General features: G+C 38.6%; 2 protein-coding genes across 3 annotated transcripts in view; both read left to right on the forward strand.

Moving 5' to 3' along the window:
- The window catches only part of pag1 (phosphoprotein membrane anchor with glycosphingolipid microdomains 1), a 57,538-nt gene extending 52,803 nt beyond the window's left edge, over positions 1-4,735 (forward strand). Inside the window, exons 7-8 of the mRNA XM_077196282.1 lie at positions 1,868-1,924; positions 2,083-4,735. Of these exons, the coding sequence (XP_077052397.1) occupies positions 1,868-1,924; positions 2,083-2,388 (363 nt within the window). The 3' untranslated portion in view covers positions 2,389-4,735. The remainder of the gene's footprint in view (positions 1-1,867; positions 1,925-2,082) is intronic.
- Positions 4,736-6,986: 2,251 nt separating this feature from the next.
- znf704 (zinc finger protein 704) overlaps positions 6,987-13,822 on the forward strand; it is a 54,523-nt gene continuing 47,687 nt past the window's right edge. For both annotated transcript variants that reach the window (XM_077196283.1, XM_077196284.1), the window contains exons 1-2: positions 6,987-7,595; positions 12,483-12,712. In XM_077196283.1, the coding sequence (XP_077052398.1) occupies positions 7,350-7,595; positions 12,483-12,712 (476 nt within the window). In that variant the 5' untranslated portion in view covers positions 6,987-7,349. The remainder of the gene's footprint in view (positions 7,596-12,482; positions 12,713-13,822) is intronic.

Raw genomic sequence — 13,822 nt, forward strand, 5'->3', positions numbered from 1 at the left:
TCTATTATCCTCTTGATCATTTCGAGAAACTGTTTGTACCCTTCTCCTACTACACTGTGGGTTTAAACTTGACCCCTTTCATTCCATATCCCATTCGCCGTGACTTGATGTAGACATGTAATGGGGCAGCAGTGATTTGTCTTATCGCTCGCATGTTTGTGCTAACATATGCGTATAGGGATCAGAGTGTTCCAGCTGTCCACTGCCTGACAGCTCACCCTCATGATGAATGAGACGGCAGAGCATGTGTTTACAGGTACATCAATCTGTGTTTGAAAAGAAAATCGGTCAGTTAAAGCTGGGATGCCCAAACTGACAAGTGCATGCTGTAACACATGTATGCACATCGGACACGTTGCCTCATTAGTTTACTGTGTGGACTGTATGCTTGGTTATTTGAGCGAGCACGCAAGCCTGGCTTGAGCGGAGCGCCATGTGTGGCATTATGCATTGGTGTCACAGTCACTATGCTAGCGTGATGGACTGAGAGCAGCTGTCTTTGATAAACTGTTATTTCAGCACATCAACACTCAGAAGTCTCCTGTTGAAGGGAAGGACTTTTATTGTTAGTGCTGTTGCCTGTCAAAGGATGTGTGGGCACATGCTGACATTTGCGTGAAAGAAAATAATAATGGACACCATTGAGTGCACATGCCGTTGCCTCATGCCTGGGCTGTACTGTCAGCATCCTGTCACACTCAGGGTATCTTTCAATGTGAACTTCACATGGTGTTCGGCCACATGGTGTTCATTCTCAAGGGCACTACAAACGGAGATCAATAGGGAAGTTACCCACAAGTCATTGCATATCACTTCGGTACAAAATGTTGCTGAGATTTGATCCACCTCAGGTGTCTACGCAGGTGTTTGTGGATATAGTCCCTTTCAAGGAAAGCCAGTTCACTCGGCAGCCATATTTGCAATGCCTCCAGGCAGCTATTTCGGTCAAGCAAGTCTAACTCCAATCTGCCTGAATAAGGAAGTACTGAAACTGCTTGCTAAACTTCAAATCGGCAACAAAATCTGACATGAACAGTCCCATAAATGTTTTCTTAAAAGCGAATATTTTATTATTATTATTTATTTTTATTTTTTTGTAAATACATCTTAATTTGATATTCATTCATGTGTGATGACGTTACAGTGCTTTTAAACGCTGCTGATGATTATTCATTTCTTATATGAGCAAATCAATGGAAGAGGCACTTTAATTAATATAGAGGGCTGGACAGAGACAAAGGCATGAGTGAATTAGCAAATAAGCTTTATTGTAAGAGACATTTGTTAGTTGTGATGAGGTCAGGGGGGTCTTTGCGGAGCTACTTGGATGGGCTATTAAATGAATTGCTTTGCTAATTATCAAAGCACATCTGGCTAGCTCCTGATGCTCATTTTGCATGATCATAATCAAAGCAAAACATACTTCAGGTTAACTGGGTGAGGTGGCTTCATCAAAACAGGCTTGAAATGTTGGTGCTAAAATTGCTTAGGATTAATCTTGGAGGGGTTATAGCAAAAATTCCCCACTTAACTGTTGTCTCTCTGTCAGTGAGGTGACTGAGACAGGGATTGATATTCTTCTCCAACAGCCAAGGTGTCCGTTATTGACCTACTGTAGGATTTACTTTGTTAATTAATGACTCAGTTATTGATTCCTTTTGTAAATATACAACCGCTCTTGATTGGAGAGGAACTGTACATTTGATTTCAATCAGTAACTCTTAAGTAATGAATGAGTGGCTTAGTTTTTGCATCAATCAGTCCTTGACACTAGCATGTGTCAGTTGAAGTGAGCTATTTGCTGTGCGTTTAAATTGAGTTAGTTATGTTTTTAACTAATGGTCTCGTTTCAATCATTGTCCTACAGTTACACTCTCCGGTGATGACTCCAGAGCTTCAAGACAATGTGTCTCCGGACAGTGAGGTAATGTCTATCAACATCTCAAAGCCTTGTAAAGATCAACTTGAAGCCTTTGTAGGTTTTACCAACAATTAATAATATTTGCATTTTAAAATCGCCCTGAACCTTTAAGAAGCCTGTGGAGTAAAGATGTCTCATTCGTGTTACATTTCAATTTTCAGTTATCAGACATGTACTCCAAGAATACTGTAAAGGAAACAGAGAATGACTACAGCTGCATCGGAGAGATCAAGGGAATGGTGCCGGAGTCGACTTCCAGTGATCTCTATGCCACAGTTGGGGATGATTACCCAATGGCTCTTGGCTCCCAGCCTCCGGAGGGGCTCACAGAGAATGCAGACCCTGCGTACGAGACCATCAAGATCTCCAAAGCGGCTGAAGAGGCTCATCAGGGCAATGGCATCAGGGAACCTGACTACGAGAGCGTGGGGGAACTGGGTCTGAACAGGGACATCTCCCGTCTCTGACCACGCATTTAAGGGACAGTGGGCAATGAGAACTCACTTCTCTGAGGTTTAGAAGTAGAATTTGGGGTGGTATAATGAGAATAATGCACTTAACCTTTCCGGATTTAATGTTTTTCAGTGTAGTCTTTTATTCCATTGTTTTTGAACATTATTAATGAAAGGGTTCATTCAGACCTGTGACCCAGCATAGGAAATGAAACACTCTAGAGTCGCTCAGAAGAGAGTTTGTTATGCTATTCATGTGAATAACTGGGTACCACAAACCCGAGATGCCCCTAGAAGCTGTGTTCATTGGCATCATGACATGACATACTTGTCATCACCACTTTTTGCCATGGCCAATTTTGTCCCCACCACTTTCTGAAATAGCTTGCAATAGGGAGTGTACAGAGGTGGCATCTCCAGTTGTTAAGCGGGAATTTTCAGTGCATTTGTGTGTTGTTATAATAATGTCCCTGAAAGCAAGGATAGCAATGTTCTCTCCAGCACACACGCCTGCTCAGAAATGAGTATATGTGCTCTAATCTATCATTTTTCCATTGCTCGTTCCTGTTCTAGTGAAATCACAAAACAAACTGCAAATAATTTTGTTCCCACTCCTGATATCCACTGATGTAAAGCTGTAATTATGGGTAGAGTTCCATTAGAGCGGATTAGAACCCCAAACCCCTCATATAGAAAGAAATAATTTTTGCTAGACCAAAGATTCAGGGTTCATATGTAGGAATATACAGTGAGAATGACTGCTGCATCAAGAACTTAGCAACAATGTGTGACAAATGTATTAGTTTAAATTATTTCAATGCACTTATAATGGTAATGACTTTTAAGATTTGACTCAAAAATACGCTACTACACACTTGATCAGTAAATTACAGACTACTTATTAGAACAGTAAATTATTTGCATATCCTAATTAATATTCAGAAGCTAAGCTTTCACTATTTTGTGACATAACGTCACATCTGTGTAACCCCCTTCCCACATGTCCCCACCACTTTTCAAAGCAAAGTCACACCAGTGGCTGTCTTATTAGAAATATTTTATTCATTGTGTAGTAGTAGTTTCCATGCTTTTAAACAGTGCTCCTGCTGTAAGCTGCACTCTGCCTGCCCGTTATCACGTGATACTAGTTGAGCAACTGAGGGGTTGTGTCCTTATATAACCCCAAAATGAGAACCAATCAGATACAGTCAACAGCAGACCTCTCAGCTCAGTCCATTAAGGAAGTACACTCATAATCATAAAAACGAAACGCTCCAGCCATTCTGAATAAGTAGTACGCAAGTGACGTTTACGTAACAAATATCAAAATATAAAAAAAGAACATTTAAATGTAGCCATCATTCTGAGCCACTTAACATGTTTTATAATTAATGTGTCAACTGACAGGCTCAGGTGAGGAAGTGATCTTCAAGGTACGCAAAGTTAAGCACTCATTTATGAGTGTACTAAAAGGGTATTAATAAAAAGTTGACCATTATCTATTGCTGGTTTTCAGTTGTTCACTAATTGCCATTTGTGATGTAATTGAGCTATGTTGCATCAATATGTATGTGTGATTATTTTTTTTATTGACGCAGCTGTATTGCTTAAGTATATCAGATACATTATATATTTCAGATATTGTTCGGTTTTTACATGTAATAGGTACGCAACATTTCAAAAGGCTGAAAAGCACAGCAGGAAAGAGACATCATGGTACTGCCACACTGCAGCTTTGCCTGGCAGCTTAGTGAATGTACTTTATGATCAGGTATGCATTTAGCTGCTTTTACATTCATGTAGCAGTATAATCAAAAAGCATAGCGTGTCCAGACACCGCATGGGACAACTTCCCACCAAGAGACACTTGTAAATATTCAAATGACTATTTTGATCTGTTAAATTATATCGGTTTAAGCATGCTTCTGTAATAATTGGCAACAGCTCTCAAATGACAGCATGAGGACATTTTATAGTTTGTTTGTATTGAGTCAGTGGAATACATGCTGTTAGATGCATTTTTAATTCAAGAAAATTTAAAGACTGTCAAGGTGTATTAACATTAAAAAGGCTAATAGCAGGAATATGTATTATCTTTGGAATTCTTATATTTTAATGTGAGGTTTAAATAAGGACTGGATTGAGTCCAATGTTGTCCGTGTTTGCTTGTAATGGTACGTTGTGTAGGTACAGGTTCCATATTGAGAAGATCTTTGTTATAGTTAATATCATGGTGAAACTTTGTATGTTTTGTTTCTCCCTCTAACCAAATTCTGTGTATTTAGTTGTAAATAAGAATGAATTTTGCATTTGTTTATTTCATCATAATCTTCTTAAACAATATAGTCATGCTGGACTAATATAATGTGTGTGCATGTGTTTGTTTATCCACATCAACTGATTTATATAAACATTAACATAATTTGTCCTTAATAGTGCTATATTTACATGCAATCCTAGTAAGACAAGGACATTTATATTGCATTAGAGTGCAAAAACACAGTATAATCTGTTGATATATAATCTGTTGATACATCCTACTAAATTCTCAAGTGTAGAAAAACAACCTGCAATAAGGCAGTTTTATTATCATGTCGATGCACTGGTATTAGGGGACTTTAAGAACATATTTCACTGCACAGCCTGCTATTGATTGAATCTGTAGTCAGAGCAACATTCATTTTCAATGCAAGTACTTATAAGGGAGCGGTGGCAAACAAGGGCAGTGAATAGATTTTTTATTTTCACTTCATAAGGATAAATTGTTCCTTAAAAGCTTAAATCTTTTCAGCCATTCCACTGTGGGTTATCATGCCCACAAGCACACAGTAATTATATACACTGAGAAATGATCAATGTCATACCATCAATTCAGAACTCACACTGACAAGCATGTACAATAATGTACATGTTTGTCTTTAACGGGCCACAAAGGTAAAAATGGCCAATTAAGGCAATATATTGCACAAAAGAGGGTGGATTACTTCTGAAATGTAATCGGTACAAATTGCACAACTAAATCTGTAATAATGTAAGAATATTTGAGATGGCATTGTATATTCCTTCTATTATTTCCTTAAACTACGCCGTTATCAAGAACGGTAAGAGACTTACATATAGTTTCTTACCCCATGTTTTAAATTAAAATATAAAAAATCTTTATTACTGCAAGTTTAAATTTTTTTGTCATGTTCTGATAATGTATAGTTTGAATGCTCTGTAAGTCACGTTGAATAAAAATGGCAAATGCATAAATGGCATAAAAGTAAAATGTAAACATTTAGAATAAACTATTCAATTATAGCCTTTTGAACTGCAAATAAAAGGATTGAGGCATAGTGGTAATCTCATGTGTCTGAAGGAAATTTATGTCAGTATATGTTCAAATGAGAACCGAGACAGGTCTCTCTTTATTGTAAGTAGTGCTAGTATAGTAGGCCTACCTGTTTGGGATATGCCATTAATTTCAGTGTAAACACATCGATTTAAGTTTGTGACAGATAGTATTACATTGATATTACATTTTAAGGGAGTATACTGAATTTAGTCTGGAAGTCATTCCCTGTTTCCGAATTTCCTCAAAAAACATTATAAAGATTAGTGTGTCACTTATCAAATGTCATTACATTTTATTTAGGAATGTATTAGGGGGAGATTATTAACATTCTGTGATCATCTATCCTTTACCAAGTGAATGGTGACAGAGGCTCTTATTCTGTCATCTAATTTTGTGTTCAATGGAAGAAAATAATTCATACAGATTTGTAACAACATGAGAATGACTAACTGACGATAATCCTCATTTTTGGGTGACCTATCCCTTTAAGACGTCAAAAATAGAAATATGTCCACAGCGTTTCCTTCCTCAGCATGACAAATCTTTTAAATATTTGCATTTTTGTTTTGGTATGTGGCAAGTGTGACTGAGTCTGCATTAACAGTCATTGTACTGTACTGACTACTGATGACAGGTCACAACATTGAGGACCCTCAGGAATCCTCACCGCCTGTCAATCATTCTCGCCGCGTCACACACCCTCACATTACACTCATAACCCGATTTTGACAGGTAATTATCATCATTATTATTAATGTTATGTACACTCACCAACCTACCTAAATAATTACTTCTCAGAAGCTCATAGTGAAGACAGGTCGCAAACAGAAAGATGGACTCTCATCTCTCCATCCCTGCGTTATTGTTGTAATTGCAGCCGTTGCTTGTATTTGGAGGGAAACTGCAGAAGAAAGCGAGCGCGAGCGAGTGGAGGCGTGTGTGCCGTGAGCCAATGAGAACGCACACTGGCTGCGCGAGCGCACATGTTTACAGGCGACATTCCGCCGGTACAGCCAGTGGCTCTTGAAAACCCGGATGGATTTTATGGAATGGAGTCTTTCTCACATGAAACCGGGTTTACGCTAATCTAGGGGGTACAAACTGGCTGTTAAAACAGCACAGTCGACACTGGTGACGTTTATTAATATTGTAATATTAATTAGATTTCTGTTCTGCCGCTCTTCGGCGATTTATGACATAAATGCTCGTGGTGTGTATTGTGAAAAATACATCGTGTTTGTCGAGTCAAAATGGGTGCTCCGCTCCATGTTTTACCACAACCCGCCAGCTTTAAGGGAACGGCAAGCAAAACAAACAGGTCGACAGAAGAAAGATATATCGGTTGCCGGTAGGTTGTTCGGTCGGTCGGACGGACGGACGGAGAGGTTATTTAGCGTAGCTCATTTGCATATTCTAACGGTTTATCGGTTCGTTGTCTCAAACATGCGCGCTCACGCCGGTGAAATATGTGGATGCGGTCCAGATCTGTGGTGATGTTGTCGTATTATTCGCACATACGGCCCATGATGACGGTCGGTCCGTTCATGTTTTGTCAACGTGACATTTCTTTTTTTTAAAGCGGCATCGCTGTGCAACGATCGAAGTACTTATATTTGCGCATTTCATTGATATATCAACTATGCATACGCGGCGGCTGGTGAAGCGCTCGGTCATTGGGAGCCGCGTGTACGCGCCGAGTTTAACGGGAGACGTGGCTCCGCTCACGGGAGTGATCCAGGCTGTCAAACAAGACAACAGAGATGCTTCAACCGGCCATCGGCGCAACGTGTACACGGTGCTCATGCAAGACGGGAGCTTGAAAGAATACTCAGAGGAAGAGATCGCACAGATGACTGCGAAAGCACCACTGAAGTCGAGCTTGAAGGTGTGTGTGTGTGTGTGTGGTCAGCTGGTCTTGTTGTTGTTGTTGTGCTGCTTGTCGCACACAGTATTCTCTACAGTGCATTGAGAGATTGCTTGATGATCCAAATAATGTGTGAGAGTGGATATTGCAGTAATCATGCTGAGGACGAAGCGACGTATTAAAATTACTAGGTCATTGGTCCCTCAAATTAAACATTTAGGGGCCAATTACGTTTTAGCTTACCAAATTATAGAATTGCTCGATAGATTCAGAAGCGCACGGTGTCCATGCTCACAATCCATTACATGAAACTTTTTTTTATTATGGAAAATTCTGGCCTCATTTTTAGATGGGAATAGTTGTAAATGACTAGGCTACATATTGAAGTAGAGTGAATTGAAAATGCAATTTCATATTGATATAGCTCGAGTTCATAACTTATAGCTTACTTTTTCACCTTTACTATGAATGAAACTACGCAATTGTTAGTTATTAAAACGGGACTAAACTATTTAAAACGATTTAAAACTAAAACGATGCTGTTAGTGATTTAGACTGTATTTGTGCAATATAAATATTTTGTGAGAATATTTGGAGAAAAATCTCTCATTTTACAGTCTTACCCAAGTTCTCCGTTCAGCACGAATCCATCTTACAAGAGGATCTCAGTCCACAATTAACTTGTTTTTGTTTTGTTTTTATTTCTTTATTAATCTAGTACAATATAACTCGACTGTGCAAACATATATTTCGATTCAGGATACATGTTGTCTGTCATATGAACAATCAGCTGAAGTCTAACGAACCTAAAACCTGAGTAGCCGTGATTGGTTTATTTTCAATCGAAAATAAACGAAAAAATGACTCGCAAGTTCAGTGAGGGAGTCATTTGTGAACTCAATGACGGCTCCGAATGATTCTCTGAATGATTCAAATCGAGTGAGCTCAGCGCATGTAAACGCTTGTTATTGAATCTTTTGGACGCATTTATCAAAGAACATTCATAAGAGTCATTTTGTTCGCGAACAGACATCTCGCGCTGTTGTGAATATACCGCAACAGATAGATGCAAAATAGCGGTGCTGGAAACACAGACTAAATATGTATGCCCAATGAATCACGAGATGAAATCTGACGAAATGAAAACCCCTGTGGTAAACAAACGCAAAGTTTTGCCGACTGACAATTTTCTAAATGATTGTCGTAAAATAGTGTTGTTTTGTTGCATTTGTGGTCGTTTTAGTCGCAGTCTGTGGCTGTATGGGGCCTGTGTAAGCCACTGATGATCTGACTTCAGTGGGTGGAGAACAGTGGCAAACAAACACGCTCTGCAGGATTCATTCATTCACGCGCCAGCAGAAGCATCTTTTGGCGCGCGCGTACATCTCTCCGCTGAAACCGCCTTAGTGATTCTTTTTGAGTGTTTTCGACATTAATTGCTTTAACAGTAATCGCGTTTTTGTAAATATGTCATTTGATATTTAGTTAATGCTTTAGATCATGTTCATTTTATTCACTGAACTCTTGTGTGATTGCACACAAGGCTGAGTCGCTTGCACGTAATTGCAAAATACAAAGGGTTTTTTATAATGACCTAATTGCAGTCATCAAGTTAAACAGCCCGAGGTGCCATATCAAAACAAAGAGGTTAGAAAGTTCTTCTATTTCATTCTCTTTTAATCAGAGCTGTAAGACTGTAAGGTTAATAACATCTGGAAAATAATTGAAGTAAATTAAAATAAATGTAATAACTGAAATATGCGTGCAATCAAATTTTATTTGGATGCTGCTGTATGTAATGGGTTGCATGTGTTTGTTTTTGGCAAGTAAGCTACACCAAATGTTTGTGTGACGTACATCTGCACTCCCAAACAGACATCCATTTAATTTGCAATCAGAGATAATAAAGTGCCACTTTTCAAATGTAACACAAGCAAGTATTATATACAAGACATGGTGACATTTTCTCTGGTGACGCATGATGGGGAAAATGTTAAGATGTAAGCAATGCAAGCAGGGAGGGATGTGAAACTATAAGGTGGGGGCTAATGGTCCCGGAGCAGCTGCTCCGTAACGGTGCAAAACGGAGCTCTACAGAGGTCATGCTCATAGAATCTGGGGCTTTGGCAAGGCGCCTGGATTCCCAAATGAGAGACATTTGGCTTGGGGGAATGCCACTTGTTGACTGGTATAGTAAGACACAAGGAGGGGCTTCACGTTAAGTGTGTAACAGTATGGCATTTCCAGACAAAGGCGGGCTGGATTGTTTTCGTTCCCTTGTTGTTTCCACTGCCTAATATCAAAATGTAATTAACCCACACAGGCTGTCTACCAGTCTTAACTCTTTAATGCACCAAGGCTTTGTTGCTGGTTTACACTTCATTCACATTAAAAGGGTTGAGGTTTTGGATGATGGAACCTTGTTACAGGGGCAGAAAAGCAGTAGATGTGTTTGTTATTGGTTTATAAAGAGCGGCATAGTTATTTTTGGCAGTAGATATTTCAAACCTTGAGTGCAGCATCTCGCACGTGAACGTAGTGTTTATTTTCCTCATGAATATTCAAATATAAATAAATAAAGAATTTGTAGATAATTAATTTCGAGTGCTCATCTGTGTGCATCCCGCTCTCAAATCTAATTAATTCTCTTATTAGATCAGGCGAGATCTGTTTAAATTGATTAAAACCCTTAACTCTTTAGCGAAAACAAGAACTTATTTGAATAGTTTGACTGGCATATGAATTGTGACCCATATTTGATCATTTTGGAGGCTGTGCTCCACATGATGTGAGAAAGCTGTGGCCATTAAAAGGCACAAAGCAAGGGTGTGTGTTTTGAGAGAGAAAGACAGAACTTAATAGTGTGTGAAATTTAAATTTGAACTTGTCAACTGTGCATTTTTGATTTGACGCTTGAAAGTCTTGCACACCATGATGCCACTTTAACAAATCTGTTCATCTCCTGAAAATACGGCAAAACCCGGCATTCATCTTCTACATGGAATAGCATTATGTTGTGTGTGTTTACTCCATCAGGGATGTGTTGTGGTATCGACCCTTCATTTGTTGTGTGTATTGTAACTGAATTTTTGACAAATCATGTAACAAAAATCTATTTTTTATAGTCTCCCATTGATGTCTATGGGTGAATTATTTTTTTGTGGTGGTGTGTGTGTGTGTGAGCTGCCAGTTCACTTTGATGTATTTGTGTTCTGTTTTTTGGCTGATTTAGTTTTTTTATATTTGACAAAATGCCTTAAATCCCCCCAACACTGTACAAATGTAGAGTAAAAACATTAATACAGTGAGTGACATTTCATTTGTTTAAAAAAAGTACATTATTTTGTTACAAAATCACATTGTATTGTCTGGGATCTCGGGAGACCCCGGACATGTATAACACATTTTTTTTTTCAGTTAATGTACAACCAGATATCATTCCAATTTATTTTATTGTTTGTATTGTTAGCAAGTGTCACAACATCTAGTCTCATGTCATTTAGATGAAGGGAATTTTTATTTTATTTCAGCAAACATCATTTGGGGTCAATAAGACCCCTAATAGCGCATAAGGGCTAGAATTATGGCTAATAGAGATAAGCTGATAATTATTTTCATGCTACAGCTGATAATAGAATTGTAATATCTGCCATTTATCAATAATTTAGTTTGTCTAAAATAAAAGAAAACAAAAATACATATTTAAATCCCAAATTGAAAATGAATTTACACAGCAGCATTACAGTTGGAATATTTTATATTTAATTTGAACTACATACTGTATTTAACATTGTTATTCAATTATTAGCATTTTTAATGATTAAGTGAGCATTAGATAACAGCACGATGTAAATCTAAGGGCTATTATATTCACAATTACCTAGCTAATTTTATATTCAATAATATCCAGTAAATAAATAATAAAATCTTGTTGTGCATCCCAAGTTTTTCTCCTAAAGCTATTATATGAAGATTTGGAATATTGTACCATAGTTCATGTTTGTGAACATTTTATGGTGCATCTGTATTCTTTTTTTGAAGCTTAAAAGCTCCAGTCCTAATTCACTGTTTTTGCATAGAATCGAGCAGCCAGCTAATTCTTCAAAGTTTCTCCCTTTGTGTTCTACAGAAGAAAGAAACCCATTTTGCTTTGGAACGACTATGACATGAGCGTGAGTAAATGATGACAAATGGTAAATAAATAAAATTGTTATTAATTCAATAGGGTTTATTAAGATAACCACACTTCACTAGTGATGAAATGGGTATTGACGCAGATAATCCATTTTATTTTTAACTCCCAGATGCTCAAAGCTCAGCATGATAGGCGTTTACCCTCTCTTCAGTCAACTAATCATGTTCCGGTGAGATAATGATCCGTATTGCACGCCGTTCACTGTTAGATCATTCTCTCCGCTGGTGCATGCGGTGATGTGCGTTGTCTTGGCCCCTGTTTGTCCTCTCTGTAGCTTGAGGTTTAGTCCCGCAGCTTTAGTCACAATAAATAGAAAAGTCTACGGCAGCTGAGCAGATGAGACGTGCAAGAAGAAAAGCTGCTCGTCTTTGCATTAGTGTGGTCACGGATGGTGGCTTGTTGTGCTAAGGGGGAAATGGTAGAGAGAGGGGGATTTCTTTTTCTTTTTTTCAGCAGCGCAAAGATCTTCTAAAACAAACAAGCCTGCAGATCAATGAATATGATTGGTGAGGTGTTTGTATGGACCGATGTATAAATTACAAACAGTTTAAATACAGCCTAATGCACTGTGATCGCAAGCAAACAAGCCTCACATTTGGGGTCTAGCCTAAAGCATTAACGGCCCCTTTAGGAGTAAATAGGGCTTCATTGACAGGAGGCTCGTGGAGAGACTGTTAAGACTGAAAAAAACTCGAATATTTTTCCCTCTGCAGAGCACCTGTAACGGTGGCCAACGGGACGGGCCCACGCAGGGCCAGAATGGAGGTGTGCCGAGAGGAGAGGCGCCCTCCCTCAGCCCGGAGAGCATAGAGGAGCCACGGGTGCTGGAGCACAAGCGAACAGGCCGGGCGCTGGAGCCGGAGAAGGATCACACCCGCTCCATTTCTCTGCTGGAACAGAAACGCAAGGTGGTTTCTTCCAGCATCGACGTACCACAAGCCAGGTAAGGCTGCAGGATGAGCACCCCCTACTGGCACTGATGAAAACTGAAGGAATTATGAATGGCATTGTTTACTCAATTTGTTGCTTAAGCGTTGTATGCACTGAATAACAAGAGCTGGGGTCTTACATAAACGTGGCGTATGCACAATACGGGGCTGGAAACGTGCTTACGCCACTTCCCAAGCAAAGCAAAGGTTGTGATCTATTAAAAACAAATTTGGCGGGGGAATGTGCGCACCTGTAAGTAAACTCTGATTCATGCGTACGCACATTTTGTAGACAAAGCATTTTGGCGACACCAGTGGTGAGCTGAGGGACTGAAGGCAGATGACGGAAAACCACTTTAAATCTTAATTCGAGTCCCATTCATAAATACAGTGCATGTTTACAATAAGGGTTTGAATAAATTTATGCCATTCTCATTAATCAAGGTAAGCACTTAAATTACATGAAATAATTTCCGAGAAGTTACAAAATTTTTATATTCTAATAAATCGAAATATTTGTAGTGGATGCGATGCTTTTGAACACTTTTTTTTACCTGTGGCATGCTGTGTTTTAATGTTTTAACTACAACGATTGCTTGGCGCATGGTAATAGCAGAACTCATGGTCTGAGAAAATATTTCTGCGCAAATAATGATCAATAATGCACAATAAGGGCTTTTTCCATTAAAAATATAAAGCAATTAAAAATACTATTTGGCCATTGGAAAAGATTGAGAAAAACTTTCTCTGAAATGTATTTGATTTATTTATTCAAAAACAAGGAAAGGATAGGCTACGAAATGATTTTTAGCAATATAATGTGACGGGAAATACTCATCTCTCAGATTTCCCGAATGTCTTGTAACGTTAAAGATGGTAATACGTGGATGAATATGCATATGCAAGTGATATGCAGATGAGGATATGCATTATAAAACTGATTCGGGGAGACGGGGTGAAGATGCATGTACGCACAATCTTCCGCTGACTGGGTTTTATTAATTGTTTATTAAACAAACACAGTTTGTTTTAGCATGGCAACACCATGGTATTCTTTGCAGTACTGGAAAATACTGTAGTAAATACACTATCATTCAGTAAGATTTTAATGTTTTTTTTGTTGT

This window comes from Siphateles boraxobius, unplaced genomic scaffold (genome assembly GCF_051911475.1).
Source record: "Siphateles boraxobius isolate OS27281-9 unplaced genomic scaffold, OSU_SipBor_1 35, whole genome shotgun sequence".
Lineage (NCBI taxonomy): Eukaryota > Metazoa > Chordata > Actinopteri > Cypriniformes > Leuciscidae > Siphateles > Siphateles boraxobius.